This window comes from Mobula hypostoma, chromosome 8 (assembly GCF_963921235.1).
Source record: "Mobula hypostoma chromosome 8, sMobHyp1.1, whole genome shotgun sequence".
Classification (NCBI taxonomy): Eukaryota; Metazoa; Chordata; class Chondrichthyes; order Myliobatiformes; family Myliobatidae; genus Mobula; species Mobula hypostoma.
The window spans coordinates 153316397-153338869 of record NC_086104.1 but is presented as its reverse complement, the minus strand read 5'-3'; the positions used below and the strand labels follow the sequence as shown (position 1 = coordinate 153338869).

At 40.3% G+C, this 22473-nt stretch overlaps 1 protein-coding gene across 2 annotated transcripts in view; it reads right to left on the bottom strand.

The window, feature by feature from the left end:
* Positions 1–3058: 3058 nt before the first annotated feature.
* The window catches only part of LOC134351070 (PH and SEC7 domain-containing protein 2-like), an 86348-nt gene continuing 66933 nt past the window's right edge, over positions 3059–22473 (bottom strand). For both annotated transcript variants that reach the window (XM_063057110.1, XM_063057111.1), the window contains exons 13-16: positions 21030–21175; positions 17540–17684; positions 13630–13773; positions 3059–9612 (exon numbers count right to left, since the gene is read on the bottom strand). In XM_063057110.1, the coding sequence (XP_062913180.1) occupies positions 9367–9612; positions 13630–13773; positions 17540–17684; positions 21030–21175 (681 nt within the window). In that variant the 3' untranslated portion in view covers positions 3059–9366. The remainder of the gene's footprint in view (positions 9613–13629; positions 13774–17539; positions 17685–21029; positions 21176–22473) is intronic.

Below are 22473 nucleotides of genomic sequence, written 5' to 3'. Positions count from 1 at the left end.
GACATTGGTGAGATTATACCTTAATGCTTTATATGTGTTTGTTATTCCTCTCTGAAAAAGGATAGAATTATCCCTCGAAGTGATGGAGACAATTTACTGGATTGAATGCTGGGGTGAGAAGGCTATTTATGAGGAGAGGTTGGAAGGATTATCCTGTATTTTCTTGACTCTAAAAGAATGACTCAATATTTGTGAACTACTGAAATGAATTACATCTTGTTTCCTTGGGTTTAATAGGGTTGATCCTGAGAAATTGACTGGGTAGTCCAGGAGTAGGAGTAATGGTGTCAGAATAAAGGGTTGGTCATATATAATTGAGATTGGAATGTCATCACTTGGAACAAAGTAATTCTTCAGTTTCCTACTCTGAAGTGTTAGATGTATATTTCAAAAACTGGTTGTGTGATCGAATGATACAGGTAGGATGAGAAAGTGGGTTTGGTGAAGAAATTCTCCCATTATTGAATAGTGAAGTTGGATGAGAGGAAATATGGTCCTCTCTTATTCCATTTTGTTCTCAGATGCAGGAGAGAACCTTTGGTAATGTAGTGTCCTTCAGTACTGCACTGAAACAGAATCCTACATTTAATATTAGAACATACAACAGGTCCTTTGGCCCATGATATTGTACCAAATTTATAACCCTGAGATCAATCTAACCTTCCCTCTATTTTTCTATCAACCTTGGGCCAATTTTAAGATATCCCTCATGAATCAATCAGCACCTCTGGCAGGGCATTCCACGCACCCACCAGTCAGAGTGTACAAAAACTTACCTCAACACTTTCCTTCACCTTAAAATTATGCCCCCTCATATTAGCCATTTCTGTCCTGGGAAAACATCAATGGCTGTCCGCTTGATCTATGCCTCTTATCATCTTGTACACCTCTGTCAAGTCACTTCTCACTCTCCTTTGTTCCAAAGAGAAATGCCCTAGCTCTGTCAATCTGTCCTCATAAGACATACTGTCCAATCCAGGCAGCATCCTGGTAAATCTCCTCTGCACCCTCTCCAAAGCTTCAACATCCTTCCTATAATGAGGTGACCAGAACTGAACACAATATTCCAAGTGTGGTCTAACCAAGTTAACAATGTTGTAAAGTGTTTTCATAGAGAAAAGGATCATTTGGCCCAGCAGATCCATGGCAATGTTTATACTCTATGTGAACTCCCTCCAATTGTTCTTCACTAGCATTTTGTGTGATCCTCCGCAAAACTGAAAAGGCAGTTTAGAATCACACTTGGCACCACCTCAACCAATTAACCTGTGCATTCATTATGTGCCGTGTCCTATGATGTGGGCAATCATGGTCTTTCCACGACCATGATTGTTCTTGGCAAAGTAGTTTGCCATTGACTTCATCTGGGCAGTGTCTTTACATAATGGGTGACCCTAGCCATTATCAATACTCTTCGGAGATTGTCTGCCGGGTGTCAGCGGTTACATAACCAGGACTTGTGATTTGTACCAGCTGCTCATATGACCATCTGCCCCATGGCTTCACATTGCCCTGATCAGGGGGCTAAGCAGGTGCTACACCTTGCCCAAGTCTAACCTGAAGGCTAGTGGAGGGAAGGAGTACCTTACACTTTTTTGGAAGAGATGTATCTCCATCCTATCACCCAAACAATTAATCCAACAGTTTAACTAACACAGAGAATATTTTATGACTGCAGCTGTGAAACTTAAGTTGTATTAACTGTCAATGTAGAAAGCTTTTAAGTAAGATCAATTATGTCGGGTATACCTAAAATAAAAATGGTCTGAAGCAGAAATTTTGCCAGTCTATTTTAATCTTTAAATCAGCAAATTGTCACAATACCACCCTCCACCAACTTCTCTCCAGACGTAGTACATCTGCTTGTGTCGTCAATCACATCATTGCAGAAAGAGAAACGGTGAGATCTTCCAAAAAGTGTTATTAGTTAGCCTATATTTTATTTTATGTGGAGAAGTTAACTTGTGCTACACACAAATTACATTTTAAACCTCAGTAACAAAACAGGATTTGATCTTTTGTTCACATGTATGTAACACACTTAACTAAATTAGCTCTGAGCCATAGACATACAGATTCATTGAGGCTACACTGACAATAAACATTTTGAGTTTGGGTACAAAATTCCTGAGTGCATTGAAAGTCTGTGAATGATTGCAGCATTCTTGTCAATCCAAGTTTCAACAAGAGAACCAAGGCTGAATTTGGCAGGACGCCACAAAATGCTGGAGGAACTCAGCAGGTCAGGCGGCATCTATGGAGAGGAATAAAAAGATGACATTTCAGGGCTGAGACCCTTCATCAGGACCTGAGTTCTTCCAGCATTTGGTGAGTGTTTCTCCAGGTTTCCAGGATCTGTAGAATCTCTCGTGGTTGGATTTGACAGGAGTTAAAAGGGACCAACTTTACCTTTTATGTTTCTGTGGAGTGTGAGGCATCCATGGAGTCGTGGGTGTGTTTTACTTCAACTATGTATCAAAGTGTTCACTCCCACCTTGTTCCAACACCGCTGCCCTCTCGATATGGAGCGTTGTAATTGGAACTTTTTTAATGTGTAGATATAATGTTTGCCAAAAGGAACACTCACAACACGCTGGAGGAACTCAGCAGGTCGGGCAGCATCTGTGGAAATGATCAGTCAACGTTTCAAGCCAGAACCCTTCGTCAGGACTGTAGAGGGAAGGGGCAGAGGCCCTATAAAGAAGGTGGGAGGAGGGTGGGAAGGAGAAGGCTGGTAGGTTCCAGGTGAAAAACCAGTGAGGGGAAAGACAAAGGGGTGGGGGAGGGGAAGCAGGGAGGTGACAGGCAGGAAAGGTGAAGAAAGAATAGGGGAAAACACAATGGGTAGTAGAAGGAGGCGGAACCATGAGGGAGGTGATAGGCAGCTGGGGGAGGGGGCAGAGTGAAACTGGGATAGGGGAAGGGAGGGGGAGGGAATTACCAGAAGTTGGAGAATTCTATGTTCATACCAAGGGGCTGGAGACTACCTAGACGGTATATGAGGTGTTGCTCCTCCAACCTGAGTTTAGCCTCATCATGGCAGTAGAGGAGACCATGTATGGACATATCCGAATGGGAATGGGAAGCAGAGAACGTGAAGCCAAAAGGATGCATTACCCTACTGATAGCCAGAAGTTAGTGTGTAGAAATAATACAACAGTCTTTCATGAAAATGTGCAAATGTAGAAATCATTATTTATTTAACAGCTTTTAGCTACTAAAAAGGACTTTTAAAACCATTATTATATAGACATTTTGTTAAAGAACTCTTATTAAAATAATACCATATGGCAAAATTTTTTTGACTAAAATAGCGCACAATTATTTTCCATTCAACTGAAAAAATAGAAATTTGATATTGCCACTCTATTTTTGTCTGTATATTACACACAGTATCCCTTGACCTGAGATGCATTTATGCACAGATAAACAAGAAAGTGCTGGAAATACAGTGATTATTGAGTTAGCATTCCACATCAGTATTTTTTCTAGCAATGAGAAATCAGTTTCCAATTCCGATGAAGATTCTGAAAATAAATATTCATTTTAACAGTACATTTCTTTAAAACTTCTTTCTAACAGCACAATTCCAGCATTTTCAGATTTCCAGTTTTCCCCCCTGTAATTTGCATTTGAAGATGGCGCCTTCTGAACAGACTGAAAGGGAGAGACTGCCGTCTGGTGGCTCCATCAAGCAAGAGCAGCGCACACAAAATGTTGGAGGAACTCAGCAGGTCAGGCAGCATGTATGGAAAAGAGTACAGTCGACGTTTTGGGCCGAAACTGGGCGGACACCGCTGAAGGGCTTTGGCCCGGAACGTCGATGGTACTCTCTTCCTAGGTGCTGCCTGGCCTGCTGAGTTCCTCCAGCATTTTGTGTGTGTTGCTCGGATTTCCAACATCTGCAGATTTTCTCTTGTCCATCGAGACCATTTTGAGAACACTAGGTAATACCCTGTGCATTTACAATTGTACATCTTTTTAAACATTTCTCTAGTTTCAACCCTTGAATCTGCAGTTCTCACAGTGCCATTCTGTAGCCAAACTGTACCCTTACAACACACAAATGCATGTTATCTGAATCCCAACTACAAAACAAAACTTGGTCCGTTATTTTCACCTCTAGCTATCAGATAGCTAATGGGCCGCGACTTCGTTAACTTGAAAGGCCTATGATCAAAAAAAACTCATTAATTGCATTTAAGCCAGTGAAAATAAACTGTTGGAGACCAGCAAAAACAACAGGTCGATGAAACAAAAATTGATAACCACTTGTTCACTGTTGTACCCGTCAGTAAGCCTGGCTACTGAACAACATGTGATATTATCCCATTAGGTGAAATCATTGTAATAATTTTAGGGACTGCTTGGGTTCATTTGTCAGTATTAGATTCTGGGCATTGTTTGGATTCTAAAAGGGAAATCAGAGAAATAAAACTTATCCCTAATAATCCCGGGGTAGATCAATAAGCTTTAACGGTTTTATTCTCAGACAGACGAGCTAAGTGAGGAGAGCTGAAACGTGGCGCTTCTGTCCAATTAAATCACTGGCCTTTATTGCATGCGAATTTGAGTTCAAGAATAGAGGTATCTTTCTCCAAGAGTCTGGGTGAGGCTAAATCTTGTGTTCAAGTCTGGTTTCCCTGCTTTGAGAAATATAAATTTGCCAGATTGATTCGTTGGTGGGGAGGGGAAGGGGGTGGGGGTGGATTTGTTGCATAAGGAGAGATGAAGCAGACTGAGCCTGTAATAGGTCCGAAATGAAGTGCACAGAATTCCAGCGGGACACGACAGTGTAGGTACGGGGAGGCTTCCTGTGGTTGGGATATCCCATGAAATTTCTTCACACAGAGGGTAGTGAATCTGTATCTTTAGCTTTATGTGTCACATGTACTTCGAAACATTCAAACATACAGTGAAATGCGTTGTTTGTGGCAAATCAAATCAGCGAGGATTGTACTGGGCAGCCTGCACGTATCACCATGCTTCCAGTACCAACGTCGCATGCCCACAACTCACTAACCCAAACCAGAATGTCTTTGGACTGTGGGAGGAAAGCTGAGCACCCAGAGGAAACTCATGGTGATGGGGAAAATGCACAAACATCTTACAGGCAGCGGTGGGAATTGAAGGGCGATCGGTGGTCGCTGGCGCTGTAAAGCAAAAGGCTAACCGCCGAACTACCATACTGTGAACCTTTGGAATTCTCCACCTATTGAATAGAGGAGGCTTAATTATTAGGTACATTTAAAGCAGATTCTCACAAAGGGATTGAAGGAATATGGGGTTAATGAAAGGGGGTGGATTTCATAACTGAGCAGGCACAAGAGACAGATCCAGTTTCTTATAATCCAGCAGACATGCACATTCAGTTGCAGATCAAATGGTGATGATTTAGCAATCATTTGGAAAGCAGTGACTAAACCTAAGCTCTGAATAGATGGAGAACATATTGAAGATAATAGAAAATGCAGGTGTGGGCAGATGCAGTTTGCTTGAGCTATTCTGCAATTATGTTATTTTGTTTTCTGTCCGCTTTACTCCCCTACAGTAAAGACAGCTGAAGGGTGCTGCCAGGACCAAACTGTTGTTGCTCCAATCAGCAGACAGAATGCGAAGGAAGCTCAGTCCCGGCACGACCAATGTTTGGTGGAAAATACCCGAAGGGAAAGTTGAAACTTTCCCAGAATGGTTTATAGAGTCATAGAGAAGTACAGCACAGAAACAAGCTCTTCGGCCCATTTAGTCCATGCCAAAACCATTTAAACTGCCCACTCCCATCGACCTGCACTGAACCATAGCCCTCCAGGCCCCTCTCATCCATGTACCTAGGTAAACTTCTCTTAAATGTTGAAATTGAGCTCGCATACAGCACTTGTGCCAGCAGCTCATTCCACACTCCCACAACCCTCTGAGTGAAGAAGTTTCCCCTCATGTTCCTTTAAACTTTTCACCTTTCGCCCTTAACCCACAGCCTCTGGTTGTAGTCCCTCCCAGCCTCAGTGGAAAAAGCCTGCTTGCATTTACTCTATCTATACCCCTCATAATTTTATATCCCTCTATCAAATCTCCTCTCAATCTTCTATGTTCTAAGGAATAAAATACAAACCTATTCAATCTTTCCTTATAACTCAGGTCCTCCAGAGCTGGTAGATTCTCTCTGTAATCTTTCAACCTTGTTTACATCTTTCCTGTAGGTAGGTGACTAAACTGCACACAATACTCTAAATTAGGCCTCACTAACGTCTTATACAACTTCAACATAGTATCCTATTTCCTGTACTCAATACATTGATTTATGAAGGCCGATGTGCCAAAAGCTTTCTTTTTGACCACATTTACCAGTGACGCCACTATCAGTAAATTATGGAGCTGTATTCCCACATCCCTTAGTTCTACCACAATCCTCAGTGCCCTACCATTCACTGTGTAAGATGGTTGGTCCTACTGAAGTACAAATCTTTGCACTTATCTGCATTAAATTCCATCTGCCATTTTTCAGCCCATTCTCAGCTGATGCTGATTCCTCTGCCAGCCAGGATAGCTTTCCTCACTGTCCATTACATCCCATGACCTTGGTGTCATCCACAAATTTGCTGATCCGGTTAACCACATTATTATCCGGATCACTGATATAAATGACAATTTTATCTATAGTTTTCGTATCATCTGATTGCAGTTCTCTCTATTCTTTTCCTCTACCACCCTGTACCAGGAACACATCGAGGGTCCTTGAACAAGTGAGAACGGATAGACACACCAACATTTCAGATGATCCCCTTCATTGAATCTGTGCTAATATGTTTGTACAGGAGGCCTCCAGCTGGAATGTCAGTCTGTTTAAATTCCCCTCTTTTAGGTGGTGAGCACTTTAAGTACTCCTTTGGTCTTTGCAATGTTTTTGCTAGAAATGTAAATCTGGCTCCTGTTCTCCTCTGAAATGGAATTTGGGTTTGATTTTGAGTTTGTTAAATGCTAATTCTGTGCCCAAGTATTAAAAGCTTGAGCTTTAAACCAGCTGGTTTTCCCATTTAAAGAAAACATCTTATCAAAAATAACAAAAAAGCAGACCTTAATGTCGGTAGGAGAGAGTGGGCTTGTTCTGTAGAACAGATATATAACAGACATCTTCCTTATGTTAAATCTTCTTGAAGGGATTTTTAAAACACAGAAACAATTATAGCTTTGAAATAAAATACCCTCGGTGCAGTGAAATCTTGAGATAATTCAAACTTGGATATTCACGTTATATTTTCCTTTACCCTCATTAAGAGTTTGTAGGCCAATGTGCGATACTAAACCCATTAAGTGCTGCTGGATCCTTTATAGCAATAACTGTATCGCAGTTCCTGAGAAATTCTGAAATACATTTCAGCACTGCTAATTGTGTACATTTCATTTCAAAAAAGATTTAAAAAAGAAGCTTAGCTTTATTTGTCACATGTACACCAGAAAATACAGTGAAATGTGTTGTTTGCATCAACGACCAACACAGTCCAAGGATGTGCTGGGAATCAGGCCGCAAGTGTCACCATACTTGCGGCGCCAACATAGCATGTTTATAACTTGCTAACCCTAACCCGTACGTCTTTGGAACTTGGGAAGAAACTGAAGCACCTGAAAGAAACACACATGGTCATGGGGATAATGTGCAGATGGCAGCAGGAATGGAACCCTAATTGTTGGTGCTGTAAAGAATTGTGCTTACAGCTACACTACAGTGCCACCCCCCCCCCCCAGTTAATAATAGGGTTTGGCTCCAGTGCAAAAGCTTCTGTATTATTAACACCCAGGTACAAAGCTATACTACTATCAGCTCACCTGAGAAGCTTAAAAGATTGATCTAATAGGTTGGGAACCTATTTTCATTGCCACTTCCATTATGAGTGAGCTAACAAGGTGCCTTTTTAAAAAAATAATTATCCACGCAGTTTCTTTCTCCATATACATTATTAGCTCCAAATGGCAGACTAACTTTAGACCCACTAGGTTTGTCCACTGAGTAGCCATTTCGTATATTTGATAATTATATGGTTTCTGTCTTAAGCAAGGAGGAAAGTGTACAAAGTGCACAGTGTGCAGGAATTGTTTTGATTTGATGCAGTAGTATAAAACTGGTAATGTTGAATTTGCAAACCATTTTACATTGCTTGCCAATTTAATTTCCACTGAAGCCGCTGAGCATAAAATACATGATTGTGCAAAGTTGAGGTATCTCTGCTGCCTTGCCTCTGATAAAATTCAAGCATCACAAAACAGAACCATACAATTAAGGAAAGCTAGACCTAAATCAAAAGCAAACACAATACGCAACTTGTATCAGTAACCTGCAGGCATTTCTTTGTTTCTTTTCTATTCTATTAATGATACGTAAACCTAGTAGAGATGTCTGAAAAGAACAAATAATAGTTTTGTTTTGGTATGTTCTGACTGCAGTCCTGTGACACTTTGCATGGCAGCCATCTGTTTGGCTTTTCTAAACTATTCAATTTTTTAAAAATTTTTGGTTTTTCTTCCGCTTTATACATGCAAATACAGTATTGACACTTTACCAGAGTAGAGATCACTGGTTGACAACAGTTGCTTTCATTAATGAATGAATCACTGAAGATGGAGGGCAATACCATCAAATATCGTTGAGATTTTGCCTCAAGCCTGCAGATAGATGGACCTTACAGCACAGAAACAGGCCCTTTGGTTCAATTTATCTGTAATATTTATGGCTAACAGGATTCTTCACCCTGCTTTTATCTTACCTATCACATATATGACAAAGGATGACTGGTGGCCCAGAGCCTTGCAAGGGCATAAGGCACAATGCTAGAGAGAAAAAAAATCCAGTAAGATTAGTGACCAGCAGCCACTGGCTGTAAACCTGCCTTGTTTATGGTTAGTCACGCCACACAGACCATGAAATAATGCCCCGATGAGGGGCTTTAGTCCAAATCGCTGACTCTTTATTCCTCTCCATAGATGCTGCCTGACCTGCTGATTTAACATCATTTTGTGTGTGTTACTCTGGATTTCTGGACACCTGCAGAATCTCTTGCCTATGTGAACACGAACTCTGTATCACTTTAGACAGTGTTTTGGCCCTCTATGCCTTTGCCAAACTCTTTTCAGTTAGTGAATAGGTTCCTCAGTGTGACTGAGCCAGGAGGTCACATTTTCAAAATGCAGGATGTGCTTACATAAACATTATAAAACAAATTTAAAATACAAAAATAAAATACCCCCCCCAACTCTTGTGTTGGTCACTACCATCTTGTATAATATTTTCTTGACTTTCTTCATATATTTCGTTACCAGAGTCTTTCAACAGCCTCAATGTGTTTTAAACAAAGTTTTGCTCTACAACAATTCTTTTTAAATTAATTTTCTATGCCTGCTTGGAATAATTTTCCTGTATGTCCTCCGCTCTGACACATTTCTCTTCACCTTGACAATCGGTACCTCTTCCTGGTTGAGGGATGGGCTGGAATGTGATTTTTTAAGGTTGCCTCCTTCTTCTTCCAAGGTGCTAAACAACTGAGCATCCAGTTTGTCAAAGTCATCAGTGTGCTCTTTCAGCTTGATTTTTAGAAGCTTCACGTAGGTTTCAATCCGGCATTTCTGCAAATAGTAAATGCATTTGAAAATTGTTCTCGAGCAGTTTGGTGAGTGACACTTTCGAAAGAATAAGGGCAAATTGTAAAACACAGAAAATGTTGGAGGAACTCACCAGGTCAGGCAGCATCTATGGAAAGGAATAAAGAGTCGGCGTTTTGGACCAAGACCCTCCATCAGGACGTAGAATGCTTTCCTTTCCATAGATGCTGCTGGACCTGCAGAGTTCCTCCAGCACATGCATATTTATTTATTTATTTGTTGATTGATTGAGATATAGCATGGAGTAGGCCCTTCCTGCCTTTTGAGTCATGCCGTCCAGCTATTCTCCTGATTTAACCCTTGCCTAACCCTGCCTTGTCGCGTATTGAGTGTTACTCTGGAATTCCAGCATCTACAGGATCTCTTGTGTGTATTATAGATTGCACAAGAGTATCTAAAACATTATGTACAGCTTTGATTTCCACATTGGAGGAAGGATTTGATAATGCTGGAGCAGGTGCAGAGATGACCTGAGGATTCAAAGTCTATCAAATACAAACCAACCCCACCATCCACTCTTCCCTATCCTGGTTTCCCCAATTCTCCAGTTTTTCCCCATTCTTCATGCTAAACACAAAACAAATAGTTGCTATCCCTTGGAAGATTAACTGCTTCATGTGGTTCTGATATGAGGTCATCTGTAAAATAATTCAGATTTTATATCTATACTGATGCTACCTGATCAGCTGAGTATTTCTAGCATTCTCGTTTACATAACTATGTTCGGCATCTGCCAATTTATTTTTCCCCAGCACATTTTTTTCCTCTCTACAATTCTCATTCATCTCCCTGAATCCTCCAGCAATGATTAAATTAACATTCATCACCCTTTCTTAAATGGTTAAAGATTAGCTTTCGTTGTCACATATATATTGAAACATACAGTGAAATTTGTAGTTTGTGTCAATGACCAATGCAGTACGGGGAATGTGCTGGGCAGCTTGCAAGTGGTGCCATACTGCTGGCACCAACATAGTGTACCCATAACCTACTAACCTTAACCTTACATCTTTGGAATGTGGGAGGAAACCAGAGCACTCAGAGGAAACCCACGCAGTCACAGGGAGAGAGTACAAACTCCTTACAGACAGTGTGGAGGCCAAATCATTGGGGGTACTAAAAGCAGAGGTTAATAGGTTCTTGATTAGTCAGAGTATCAAAGGTTATGGAGCGAAGGCAGGAGGATAAGGTTAAGAGGGAAAATAAATCAGCCATGATCAAATAGCAGAGCAGACTTGATGGGCAAATGGCCAAATTTCTGCTCCTATGTCTTATGGTCTTATTTAAGATAATAATTAGGAGGAGTAGCGTCACAGAGAAGCACAGCATAGAAACAGGCCATTCAGCCCATCTAATCCATGCTGAAACCATTTAAACTGCCTACACCAGGCCCATAGCCCTCCATATCACTACTATCCATGTACCTATCCAAACTTGTCTTAACTGTTGAAATCAAGCTCACGTGCACCACTTACAATAGCAGCTCATTCTATATTCTCACGACCCTCTGAGTGAAAAAGTTTCCTCTTGTGTTCCCCTTAAACTTCCCACCTTTCACTTTTAATCCATGATCTCTGTTTGAATGGAATGAAGTTGACGAAAGAAAATACTCCCAAACTGTGGTTGGGACTAAAGCTTCTTTCTTAAAAGGGCACCAAAGAATGAAGCTCTCAATGCATTTAGAAAGTAGTTGATGTTGTGTAAATACAAGATTCGGGACTGGCACCTAGAGAAGTGGGTTTAGTCTTAACTCCGTACTTCCCTCTTAGAATTTTATATGATACTTCAAATTTAGACTTCTCTAATGCAATAGTTCTGCCGTTTCAGTATTAAACAATCAAATGGTTTTCTTGAAATCACTGTTATTATTGTGAAGAAAATTGTTACTTTAGTTAGTTACTACCTTTCATAAATTAGCACAGTAGTATTGTGATCACGCGAGTTGAGCATGTTATCTATGGATGGGTTCTCAGGTGACTGTAGAGGCCAATCTGGGATCCATATATTCTGGAACATTATGGGCAACAGTAAGTGGTGGCTGTGGTTAGTGGTTGGGTCTTTTGGTTGTTTAGTCTCTCCTTTCACAGCTCTAATAATATCAAAACCAAGCATCATTCTGGAAATTCAGAATTTGCTGATGTTGAGATGGGGCTTCTTCCTGAGAATCTGCATAACTTTTCAGAATTATTGCTTCCTATTCAATTATGTCCCACTTTATGTGCTCTAAATTTATTTACTTTTAATTACTTTAAAAAAGCTAATTTTCTATTTTTATATACTCTAGCCAAATTATAATAATTTTTAAAAAATTATAAAGTGACAACATGGACTGTTTGGTGCAGTGAATGAAATACTCTCTCCTCTCAATTCATCTTCACCCAACTCTACTGGCACTTACTGTACTACCTAAGTTTGTGCATTGCTATTTCAGAATACTGGTGTGCCAGCATTCAAGTCTGTCAGGTTCAGCTACTGTATCCAGTGTTTACTGTATGATCTCCTCTACAATTACTCATTGTAGATTGGTGTACCACTTCATCAAACACCTTCGCTTTGTCTGCAACAGGGTGGATTTCCCAGTGCCCAACCATTTTAATTCCACTCTCCAACCCCATTCCGGCATGTCGGTCCATGCCCTCCTCTACTGCCACAATGAGGGCAGTCTCAGTTTGGAGAAGCAACACATATTCCTGATGGCATGAACGTAGATTTCTCCAACTTCCAGTAATTAGTCCCTTTTTCCATTCCCCAATCTGGCTCCTCTCTTCTCTTCACTTGCCTATCTCTTCCCTCTGGTTCCCCTCCTCATTCACTTTCTCGCATGGCACACTCTCCTCTTCTTTCAGATTCCATATTCTAAAGCCTTTTACATTTTCCACCTAGCACCTTCTGGCTTCTCACTTCATCCTCTCCCCCCTCCCCACCACCTTCTTATCCTGGCTTCTTCCCCCTTCCTTTCCAATCCGGAAGAAGGGTCTCAGCCAAAAATGTCGACAGCTTATTCCCCTCCATAGATTCTGCCTTACCTGTTGAGCTCCTCCAGCATTTTGTATGTGTTGCTCTAGCTTTCAAGCACAGTGCTTACATTTAAAGGGGTCAATTCCTGGAGTTCATTAGTTAAATTTCAAAAAAAGGAGATTTAAATTTGGAAAATCAGTATTCAACTGCTCAGAATCTACTGGCACTAAATGTATGACCTTCCTCTGGGAGATCACACGATCCTACACAATCTGGGTTATCTCTCCGGAAGGTGTGAAGATTATGGCAGCTTTAGCAAGTCACCTTCATTAGTATAAACACATTCGGCAAATCAAAGATCTGCTATGTATACAGTATTTTTAAATCAAAGTGGTGGAGTCCAAGCCCGAGAGCAAGGAACGAGCTGAGGTTTGGCTGATTTAAGTACCGGGCCAGATTGGAAAGGTCAGGGTGCCAGGGCCGGAGGAGAGGGACAGGCTGGTGTTCAGTTTACTGCTCAGGAGGTTTACTCATCTCTGTGCTGACCAGAGGCTGTGGCCTGCAACCGTCAGGCTCCAAGATCGGCTTCGTGGCTGCAAACTCACTTTAGTGATCTTCAGTTCTGAATGCTATTTGTTTACCTCTATTGTTTGCGCGACTTGTTTTTTTCCCCCTGCACGTTAGGTGTCTGACGGGTTTCTTTATGTAATGCATTCTACTGAGTTTTGTGGCTGCCTGTAAGGAGACACATCTGAAAGTTGTATATAGTATAAATTGTTGTTGTTCCTTTCCATGCTTTGTGGCCTATTGGGTGGCAACACTGCTATTTCTTTAGCATTTTTGTCTGTTTTTTTTATGAGTCTGAGTTGCTAGCTCGTTGCTCAACCCAGCATGGACGGAAAGCGTGCAAGGAGCCAGATGGATTCGAACCACTCGCCTTAAAGTTCGGTGCGGATGCCACTACACCCATGGCCGGTATATAGTATACATACTGTGATAATAAATGTACTTTGAACTTTGTACCTCGTATTCAAAATACTCCTGCTTCAACTTGTACTCCTCAAACTCCTTTGCTTTGCTCTTCTTGTCGGGAACATTCAGTTGATGATCATCAAGATCGTCTAAAATTGACTGCAACATGGAATCATGGGATTCAAGCTGTGCCTCCTGAAACAAAGCATGAAGTTTATTGTAGAGATGTCAAGAGATTGGAGCATTAGGTTAATTGAAGCCCACTAGCAGGTGTCTTATTTAGAAGGTAGCCTTCTGCCCCGTCGTGCTCCCCTGCTATTTGTACCCAATCTAAAATATGCATCCTTATTCAACTCAGTGACTGTAAGTGCCTTTGGTTATTAATATATTATTGTCACATGTACCAAGTTACAGTTTGCAGGCCATCTAGATAGATCATACCATACATTGAGGCAGTACAAAAGGAAAAATAAACAAAATGCACAAGATAGAGTAGCGGGCACAGAGAAAGTGCAGTGCAGTTTAACTTTACCTCTCTGTCTTAGAAATTAACCTTTCTGTATCTTCAAGAACCTTTCTATACCTTTAACCTTTCTATATCTTCAAGGAGCGATGCCTCAAAAAGGCGACATCCATCATTAAGAGCCCCCATCATCCAGGACAGGTCCTGCTCTCATTGCTACCGTCAGGAAGGAGGTACAGAAGCCTGAAGACACACACTCAGTGATTCAGGAACAGCTTCTTCCCCTCTGCCATCCGATTTCTGAATGGGCATTGCACCCATGAACACTACCTCAATACTTTTTTATTTTGTTATTCCTTTTTTTTTGCATTACTTATTTAATTGAACTATTTATTTACAACAAATTTCACGACATAGGCTGGTGATAATAAACCTGCTTCTGATTACACAGCACAATAACAGGCCCCTCATCCCACGATATCTGTGCTGACTATGATGCCAATTTCAATTAATGTCATTTGTCTGTGCCTGGTCCATATTCCTCCCTCCCCTGCCCATTAAAATTCCTCTTAATCATTGCTATTGTACCTGACAACACAGACTATTTAGTCATAATCATGGAGCATTACAGCACAGAATCAGGCCCTTTGGCCCATCTAGTCCATGCCAAACTGTTACTCTGCCTTGTCCCATCAACCTGCACTTAGACCACAGACCTCCATACCCCTCCCATCCAAGTACTTATCCAAACTTCTTTTAAATGTTGAAATTAAATCTGCATCCACCACTTATGTTGGCAGCTTGTCCCACACTCTCACCGCCCTCTGAGTGAAGAAGCTTCTCCCTCTAGTTCCCCTTAAATATTTCACCTTTCACCCTTAACCTATGACCTCCAGTTCTAGTCTCACCCTACCCCAGTGGAAAAAGCCTGCTTTCATTTACCCTATCTTTCCCCCTCATAATTTTGTGCACTTCAATCTAATCTTCCCTCATCCTGCTATGCTCCAGGGAATAAAATCATAACCTATTCAAGTTTTCTCTGTAACTCAGGTCCTGAAGTCCCAGAAACATCCTTGTAAATAGTTACCACTTTTTAATTTTTGGGAATTTGCTGTGAGTTGTCTTTTGTAGATTACCCTTTAACAACTCTTCAATAATACATCATTAACAGTAAAGTGCTCAGGGATGTTCTGTAAAGAACATGAAAGATATTATATGAATCTTTCTTTTTTTTATTTGCCCTAATCAAAGTAGAACCTCCAAGAGAACCATAACCTTTATGTAGGGTTTGGAGGCTTACATGTCTCAACAACTCACAGAGCTATGTCGGCTAGAGAGAGGTACTTGTGCTTTGGCTCTTGGTAGGGTCACTCATATAAAACAAGTCAAAGGGTAGAGGCCAGACTAAAGTGGTCCACTGGTCCTCCAAGTTCAGCTCAGGGCTAACAACCCAGACTGTTAAAAAAGGTTGTTATAGAAACAGCAATGAAGAATTCTTCTATATACGTGTGTGATAGTATGGACAGACAGAAATGGAGGACCTTCATTGCTGCCGTAAATGCCAGTGGCATAATGGGCAGTGAGTAATCAAAGTAGAAAAGGGTTCCTCTAATTTTTGCTTCAGTCCATCAAATTAAATTTATTGTTAATGTACGTACATCTCATTCATACTACACAAAATGTGGGCTTAGTGACTGTGAGCTTTGCAGGCCTCTGTGTGATGGCCTATGGGCCCATTTTGCCTGCTCTTGGCTTCAGTTTCATGGGCTCAATTTTGTTCTGAATGCTGACACTTGCTTTATTGTTTGCATGATTTGATCTGATTTTTTTTCTTTTTCTCACTCTCTCTGCATTGGGTGTAGTTGGGTTCTTTTGGGTTTCTTGTCTTCTGTTAAGCAGAAGAATCTCAAGGTTTGTATAATTTATGTGTACAATAAAATGTACTTTGAACTTGAACAAAATTCAGCTTTCAGAGTCCTTGAACTGATTTGTAATCTTCAATTTTTATAAGCAGAAAAACATAGATGTTTGGAGGATTCTGACTTCTGTATCATCCCAGTAAGGGCAACCCCCATGTTATACCTGCTTGAATAACAGAAATTTGCTCTTACAAGTCACTAGCTGAAAATTTGAGAATCCGAATAAACTTTATCTTTACAGAATTTATTTGTAGAAGAAAAAGTAACAAAACACAAAATGTAAAATTGATTCAACTTGCATTTCTTCATAAGTGTAAAATGACACAACTTCACGTAACAACACAGACCACTATTTTTTTAGGAACCCAATGACATGGAGGTTGCTTGGAATTGTGTTCACCCCTGCAATACGCAATTCCTCATGATTTCTCTAGCTCTACCCTGACAACATAAACAAAATTAAGCAAAGTTGCAGTAGAGTGATATGGAAGCATTAGGACAGTAGAGTAGCAGTACATGTGACAAATAAAGCTAATCTCTTTTAGAAGAATTATGCAAAGTAGTGAGTTTATCATCTTAAATCCAAATAACCATAAGTAGAAACAAGGTATTCATTTTATTTACTAACTGTGGTTGGAGGGTAAGTATTGGCAAGAACATTATGTATAACTTTCACCCCCCTAAAGTCAAGTCAAAGTTGTCATCTAACTATGTACATGTATATAACCATATAATGTATATAGAAACAGGACAATGTTTCTTCGAACCAGGGTGTAAAGCACGTAACACGCATAGCACATGATAATTATGAAGATAAGGATAAAATCTACAGATGAATCACACATAAATAACAAACTAAAGGAGACAAACTTAAAATAAATAATTGAGGGTCAAAGATATACCAATTTATAGAAAGCATCAAAAGCAACTTGTAGGCTTCGGAAAATAAGAGAGATGGAAAAACCAAAGCACAGAATATGTAATTTTATTTTATGGAGAGTATGGTAATTAAAGGAAGTTGGGAAAGTGAACGTTTTTGAGTCTGTGAGCAATGTCACCCAATCATCATCTTCAATATGTGCCACATTGTCATCATGGTCTTCTATCAGCTTATTCTTTTCTCTATCCATGACCAAGATTGTTCTTGGCAAATGTTTCTACAGAAGTGGTTTGCCATTGCCTTCTTTTGCACAGTGTCTTTAGAAGACAGGTGACCCCAACCATTATCAATACTCTTCACTGATTGTCTGCCTGCGTTAATAGTCGCATAACCAGGACTTGTGATATGCACCAAGCTGCTCATATGACCATCCACCACCTGCTCCACTGGCTTCACATGACCCTCATCAGTGGGGAGGCTAAGCAGGTGCTACACCTTGCCCAAGGGTGACCTGCAGGCTAGCGGAGGGAAGGAGCGCCTTACACCTCCTTTGGTAGAGAAGTAGCTCCACTTTGCCACCAGCTATTACAAGATCTCAGAGAACTATATTTTGATATTTTGCTATTTTCTTAGGAAACAAACACTTTGGTAGTAATAATACACTAAAACTGAATTATATCAATGCACACAGGACTGTACCTCTGACTGTTTAGAGGCAGTGGCTGGATAAATTGGACGACTGAACTTCCTCTTTGATCCAATAGCTGCTGGGAATGGCGGTGAGGAAAAGATAGCAGCCACGAGATTGATGCGGGTGATCCAGGAATACATCTGTTCGGCACTTCTATTGGGGACGACAGAAAGGCAGTGTTATTATTGAAGTACTTTGAGTAATTGAAATATAATCACTTTCAAGGTAAATTTCAGGCCTGAAGGAAACTGTAAATCTGGTGGTACGACTTACTCAGAACGTCCACAATTTGCTCCAAGCATGTCTTGAAATATTGTGCTTATGCATTATAATAGAGTTCATAATGAACAACACCCTGGCTTGTGTTTTCCAGAGATGGGAAATGCTCGTTGATATCATCCCTGGAAATCAATACTCATAGTTTCCATAATTCTTCTCTTACCAGGCATTAACTCCTGCTGTAAACTCTGGGTGATGGAATTACTAGTTTTATAGAAAGCATTCAGGATCATCTCCTAAAATGTGTTTGAATCAACCAGTGAGGTTGTTATTTCAAATATTTTGCAATATGATTAATGAATAATTTCACAGTAAGTGCTCACAGTTAGATAGAATTTTACCTTCAACTTAAGAGTAACACACCCATGCCTAAAACTACACTTTAACATTTATAGTTGTGAAAAGCCGAGTTTCATGGTTATGAGGATAGATAGCTAAGGTTAATTGGAAAATAAAATCAATAGTTTTGGTGGTTTATAAACAATGATAAAATATTTAAAGAAATACTCATTAATTCTTAGTGATTATTAATTTCACTGAGAAATAAAACTTGTTCTGAAAACTGATTCATCATGACTAACCGAGGAATTTATTAGTTTGAAAGAACAGAACAGTACATCACATGGACAGGCCCTTCGGCCCACAATATCTATGCCGTCCTTGATGCTAACTTAAGACAATCCCTTGGGTCTACACATACCCAAGTGACAATTAAATGCTTCGATCATATCTGATTCCACCACTTCCCTTGGCAGTATGTTCCAGACACCCACCACTCTTTATATAAAATACTTCAGTGCAAATATCCTTAAACTTTTCCCCTCTCACCTTAAATCCATGTTCTTCTGTATCTGACATTTCCACCCAGGGAAAGGACTCTTACTCTCTACTTTCCCATAATTTTAAATATTTATAACCCCTCCTTCTCCTACACTCCACAGAAAGCGATCCAAGTTTGTCTAACCTCTCCTTATAGCTAATACTCTCTAATCCATGAACATCCTGGTGTACCTTTCTTAGACCTTCCACATCCCTCCTACAACTTATTTATTGAGATACAGCTCGAAATAGTTTCAAGCTGCGCTGCCCAGCAATGCTAGCCTAATCACAGGACAATCTACAATGACCAATTAACCTACCAACCAGTACGTCTTTGGACTGTGGGAGGAAACTGGAGCACTTGGAGGAAAACCACATAGGTACGGGGAGAACATACAAACTCCTTATGGACAGCAGCAGGAATTCAACCCCGGTCGCTGGTAACCATAAACCTGAGCTACACACAATACTACAAAAGTTTTACATAGATGCAACATATTTTGCCAACTTATATAGTTAGTATCTCGACAAATAAAGGTAACTATACAGTACGCTATATCCATTTGCGTTGCCAGTTCCAGGAAACTATGGATTTATACTCCATGAATCCTCTGTACATCATTGCTCCCAAGGATCCAGCAATTTACTGTATACTTTCGGGATACATTTGACTTACAAAAGTACAACACCCCATACTTGTCCAGAAGATCCTTATAACGTTTTATTTTTAAAAAAATTAGAGGTACAGCACAGTAACAGGCTGTTCCGGCCCAATGAGTCCAGTTACACCCATGTGACCAACTAACCTACCAACTGGTTGGAGTGTGGGAGGAAACCGAATTATAGTACATCTTATGTATGGCACTGTACTGCTGCCACAGAACAACAAGTCTCACGACATATGCCAGTGATAATAAACCTGATTCTGACAACCTGGGAGTAGATGACGGGAACGTGGAGAGAATAGGTTACAGGACAAAATAAGTTGTGGAACAGTATCACTCGATGGGTCAAAATGATCTCCTTCTTGGTCATAGGGATTCATAAAGGGGGTGGTATGGCAGCACAGTAACTACTGTAATGCCTTACAGTGCCAGAGAGTTGTTCAATTCCCACCACTGTTTATAAGGAGTTTGTACGTTCTCCCTGTGATTGTGTGGGATTCCTCCAGATGCTCCAATTTACTCCCACTTTGTTTTAGAGATACAGTACGGTGAAAGGCCCTTCTGGCCCAATGAGCCTATACCACCCAATTACACCCATGTGACCAATTACTGTAACAGACTAACCTGTAGGTAATGCTACCACCAGGTTCAGGAGCTGTTATTACCCTTTGGCCATCAGGCTCTTGAATCAGAGGGGATAACTTCACTCACCCCGTCACTGAACTGTTCCCACAACTTATGGACCCACTTCCAAAGATTCTTCATCTCATATTCTCAACATTTATTGCTTGCTTATTTACTTAGTTATTTATCTATATATCTATCATTTTATCTACATATCTTTTGTATTTGCACAATTTATTGTCTTTTGCACATCTATCCATCTGTTGGGTGCAATCTTTCATTGATGTTATTGCATTTTTCTATTTATTGTGAATGTCCATAAGAAAATGAATCTCAGGGTTGTATCTTTTAATTTTTTTTTATTGAGATACAGCGTGGAATAGCCTCTTCTGGCCCTTCGAGTTGTGTCACTCAGTAATCCCCTAATTTAATCATAGCCTAATCACAGGACATTTTTCAATGACCAATTAACCTACCAACCGGTAAGTCTTTGGACTGTGGGAGGAAACCAGAGCACCCGGAGGAAACCCATGCTGTCACAGGGAGAACGTACAAATAGGCAGTGGCGGGAATTGAACCCAGGTCGCCTGTACTGTAAATCATTGTGCTAACCATTACGCTACCATGCCACCCAACATAATGTATATGTAAATACATATATGTACTTTGATAATAAATTTACTTTGAAGTTTGAACCAGTTAGTAAAGATTAGTTAATTGTGGGTATGCTATGTCGGCGCTGGAGGTGTGGCAACATTTGTGGATTGCCCGCAGCACATATTCAGACCGCGTTGGGCATTGACGTAAACAACATATTTCACTATATACATTTCATCATATACATTGGGAAAGCATTAGATCCCTTTTCATTTCACTGTATGTTTCGATATTTTGATGTCACATGTAACAAATAAAGCTAATATTTAAGCACGGAAACCAAAATTATTCAACGATTAAGCTGCACATTTGAATTCACTTTGGATACTTAGACCTATTGGAGTTTATTTCCACAATAATTAATAATAACTGAGAGGCACTCTGGGAGAGGAGTGTCGAAGGTACTAGGATTCACTCAGCATTTTTGTCACAGCAAAACTGATATGATACTTACTGAGCCTGGAACAGGAAGATTCGCCAGTCAGCTGTCTGCAGACGGAAAACATGAGGGCGCTTGTTATATTCAGCAGCTTTGATTGCCAGTGAGTGGTGAATGCTGATCGCCTCCTCTGATGACTGCTTGTCAGGCCTGTACTCATCCTGGCAAGAGTAATGTAATAATGCATTTCATGTTGTTACTAGGACTGAGAGTAGATAAGAACACCTTGACAACAGAACCAAGGTAGATGCAACTTTAGATTTTATCAACTCACACTTACTGACAAAGAAATATTGCAATGTGGGTTGATGTAGTTTTAAGGATTAGCTTTAAAACCCAGGATCTCCTTTACTGGTTTAATTTTACAGCTTTTCTAGAGTTAGCTGGCATTCCTCAACATACTTTCAGAGTAGCCAGATTCTATTTGATCTCTGGTTGCCCCACTGGATCAGTGAGATTTATTGTTATTCTAGAGCAGGGATTCACAACTAGGGGCCCAAAAATGGTTGGGAACCCCTGTTCAGGCAACATCTATGGAGAGGAACAAAGAGTCAAAGTTTCAGACTGAGAAGGGTCTGCCCACTGTGAAGTACATAGCCTTCAGAACTGGAACATTCTGTAGGCACCACATAGTGTCCTTGAGAAAATTACAGTAATGAGTGTTAGTAAGTTTGAAGCCCAGGAATGGAAAGGTCTATAGATTGGTGGATACAGACTACTTCATCACAGGCAAAGCCCATCCCACCATTGAACACATTTAAATGGAGTGCTGCCACAAGAAAGCAGCATCCATCATTAAGGATCGCTACCATCCAGGCCATGCTCTCTTCTCACTACTACTATTGGGTAGGAGGTGCAGAAGCCATAGGTCTCACACAGTCAGGTTCAAGAACAGCTATTACCCTACAACCATCAGATTCCTGAACCGATAACTTCAGTCACCCCTACTCTGACTCATTCTATGACCTAGGCTCACTTTCAAGGACTTTTTATAACTAGTGTTTCCAATAATAATTTTACTTGCACAGTTTGTCTTCTTTTGCATATTGGTCTTTGTCTATTTATCTATAGTTTTTTTTTGTAAAATCCTATTGTATTTTTTTACTATAAATGCTTGCAAGAAAATGAATCCCAAGGTAGTAAGTGGTAACATATATGTACTTTGATAATAAATTTACTTTGAACTTTATCATTATCTCATTGACCATGCCTTCAGATTTTGTGTTTCAGTGTTTTAGAATTATTTGGTGCTTAAATTCCCTTGTGAAAAAGGAGGTATATTAAAACTCTTGGAGAAAATATGGTTCAAAATAGTACTATTTTGTTCTATTATTTTGCAATGTTCACTGTAGATTAGTTTAAGTGGACTACAAAATTGTGTTAGTAACATGGGATTTAGCATGTATAAGATCTATAGTACGTATCTCCCGAATGCCATCTGGTTCAGTTTAAAAACTCC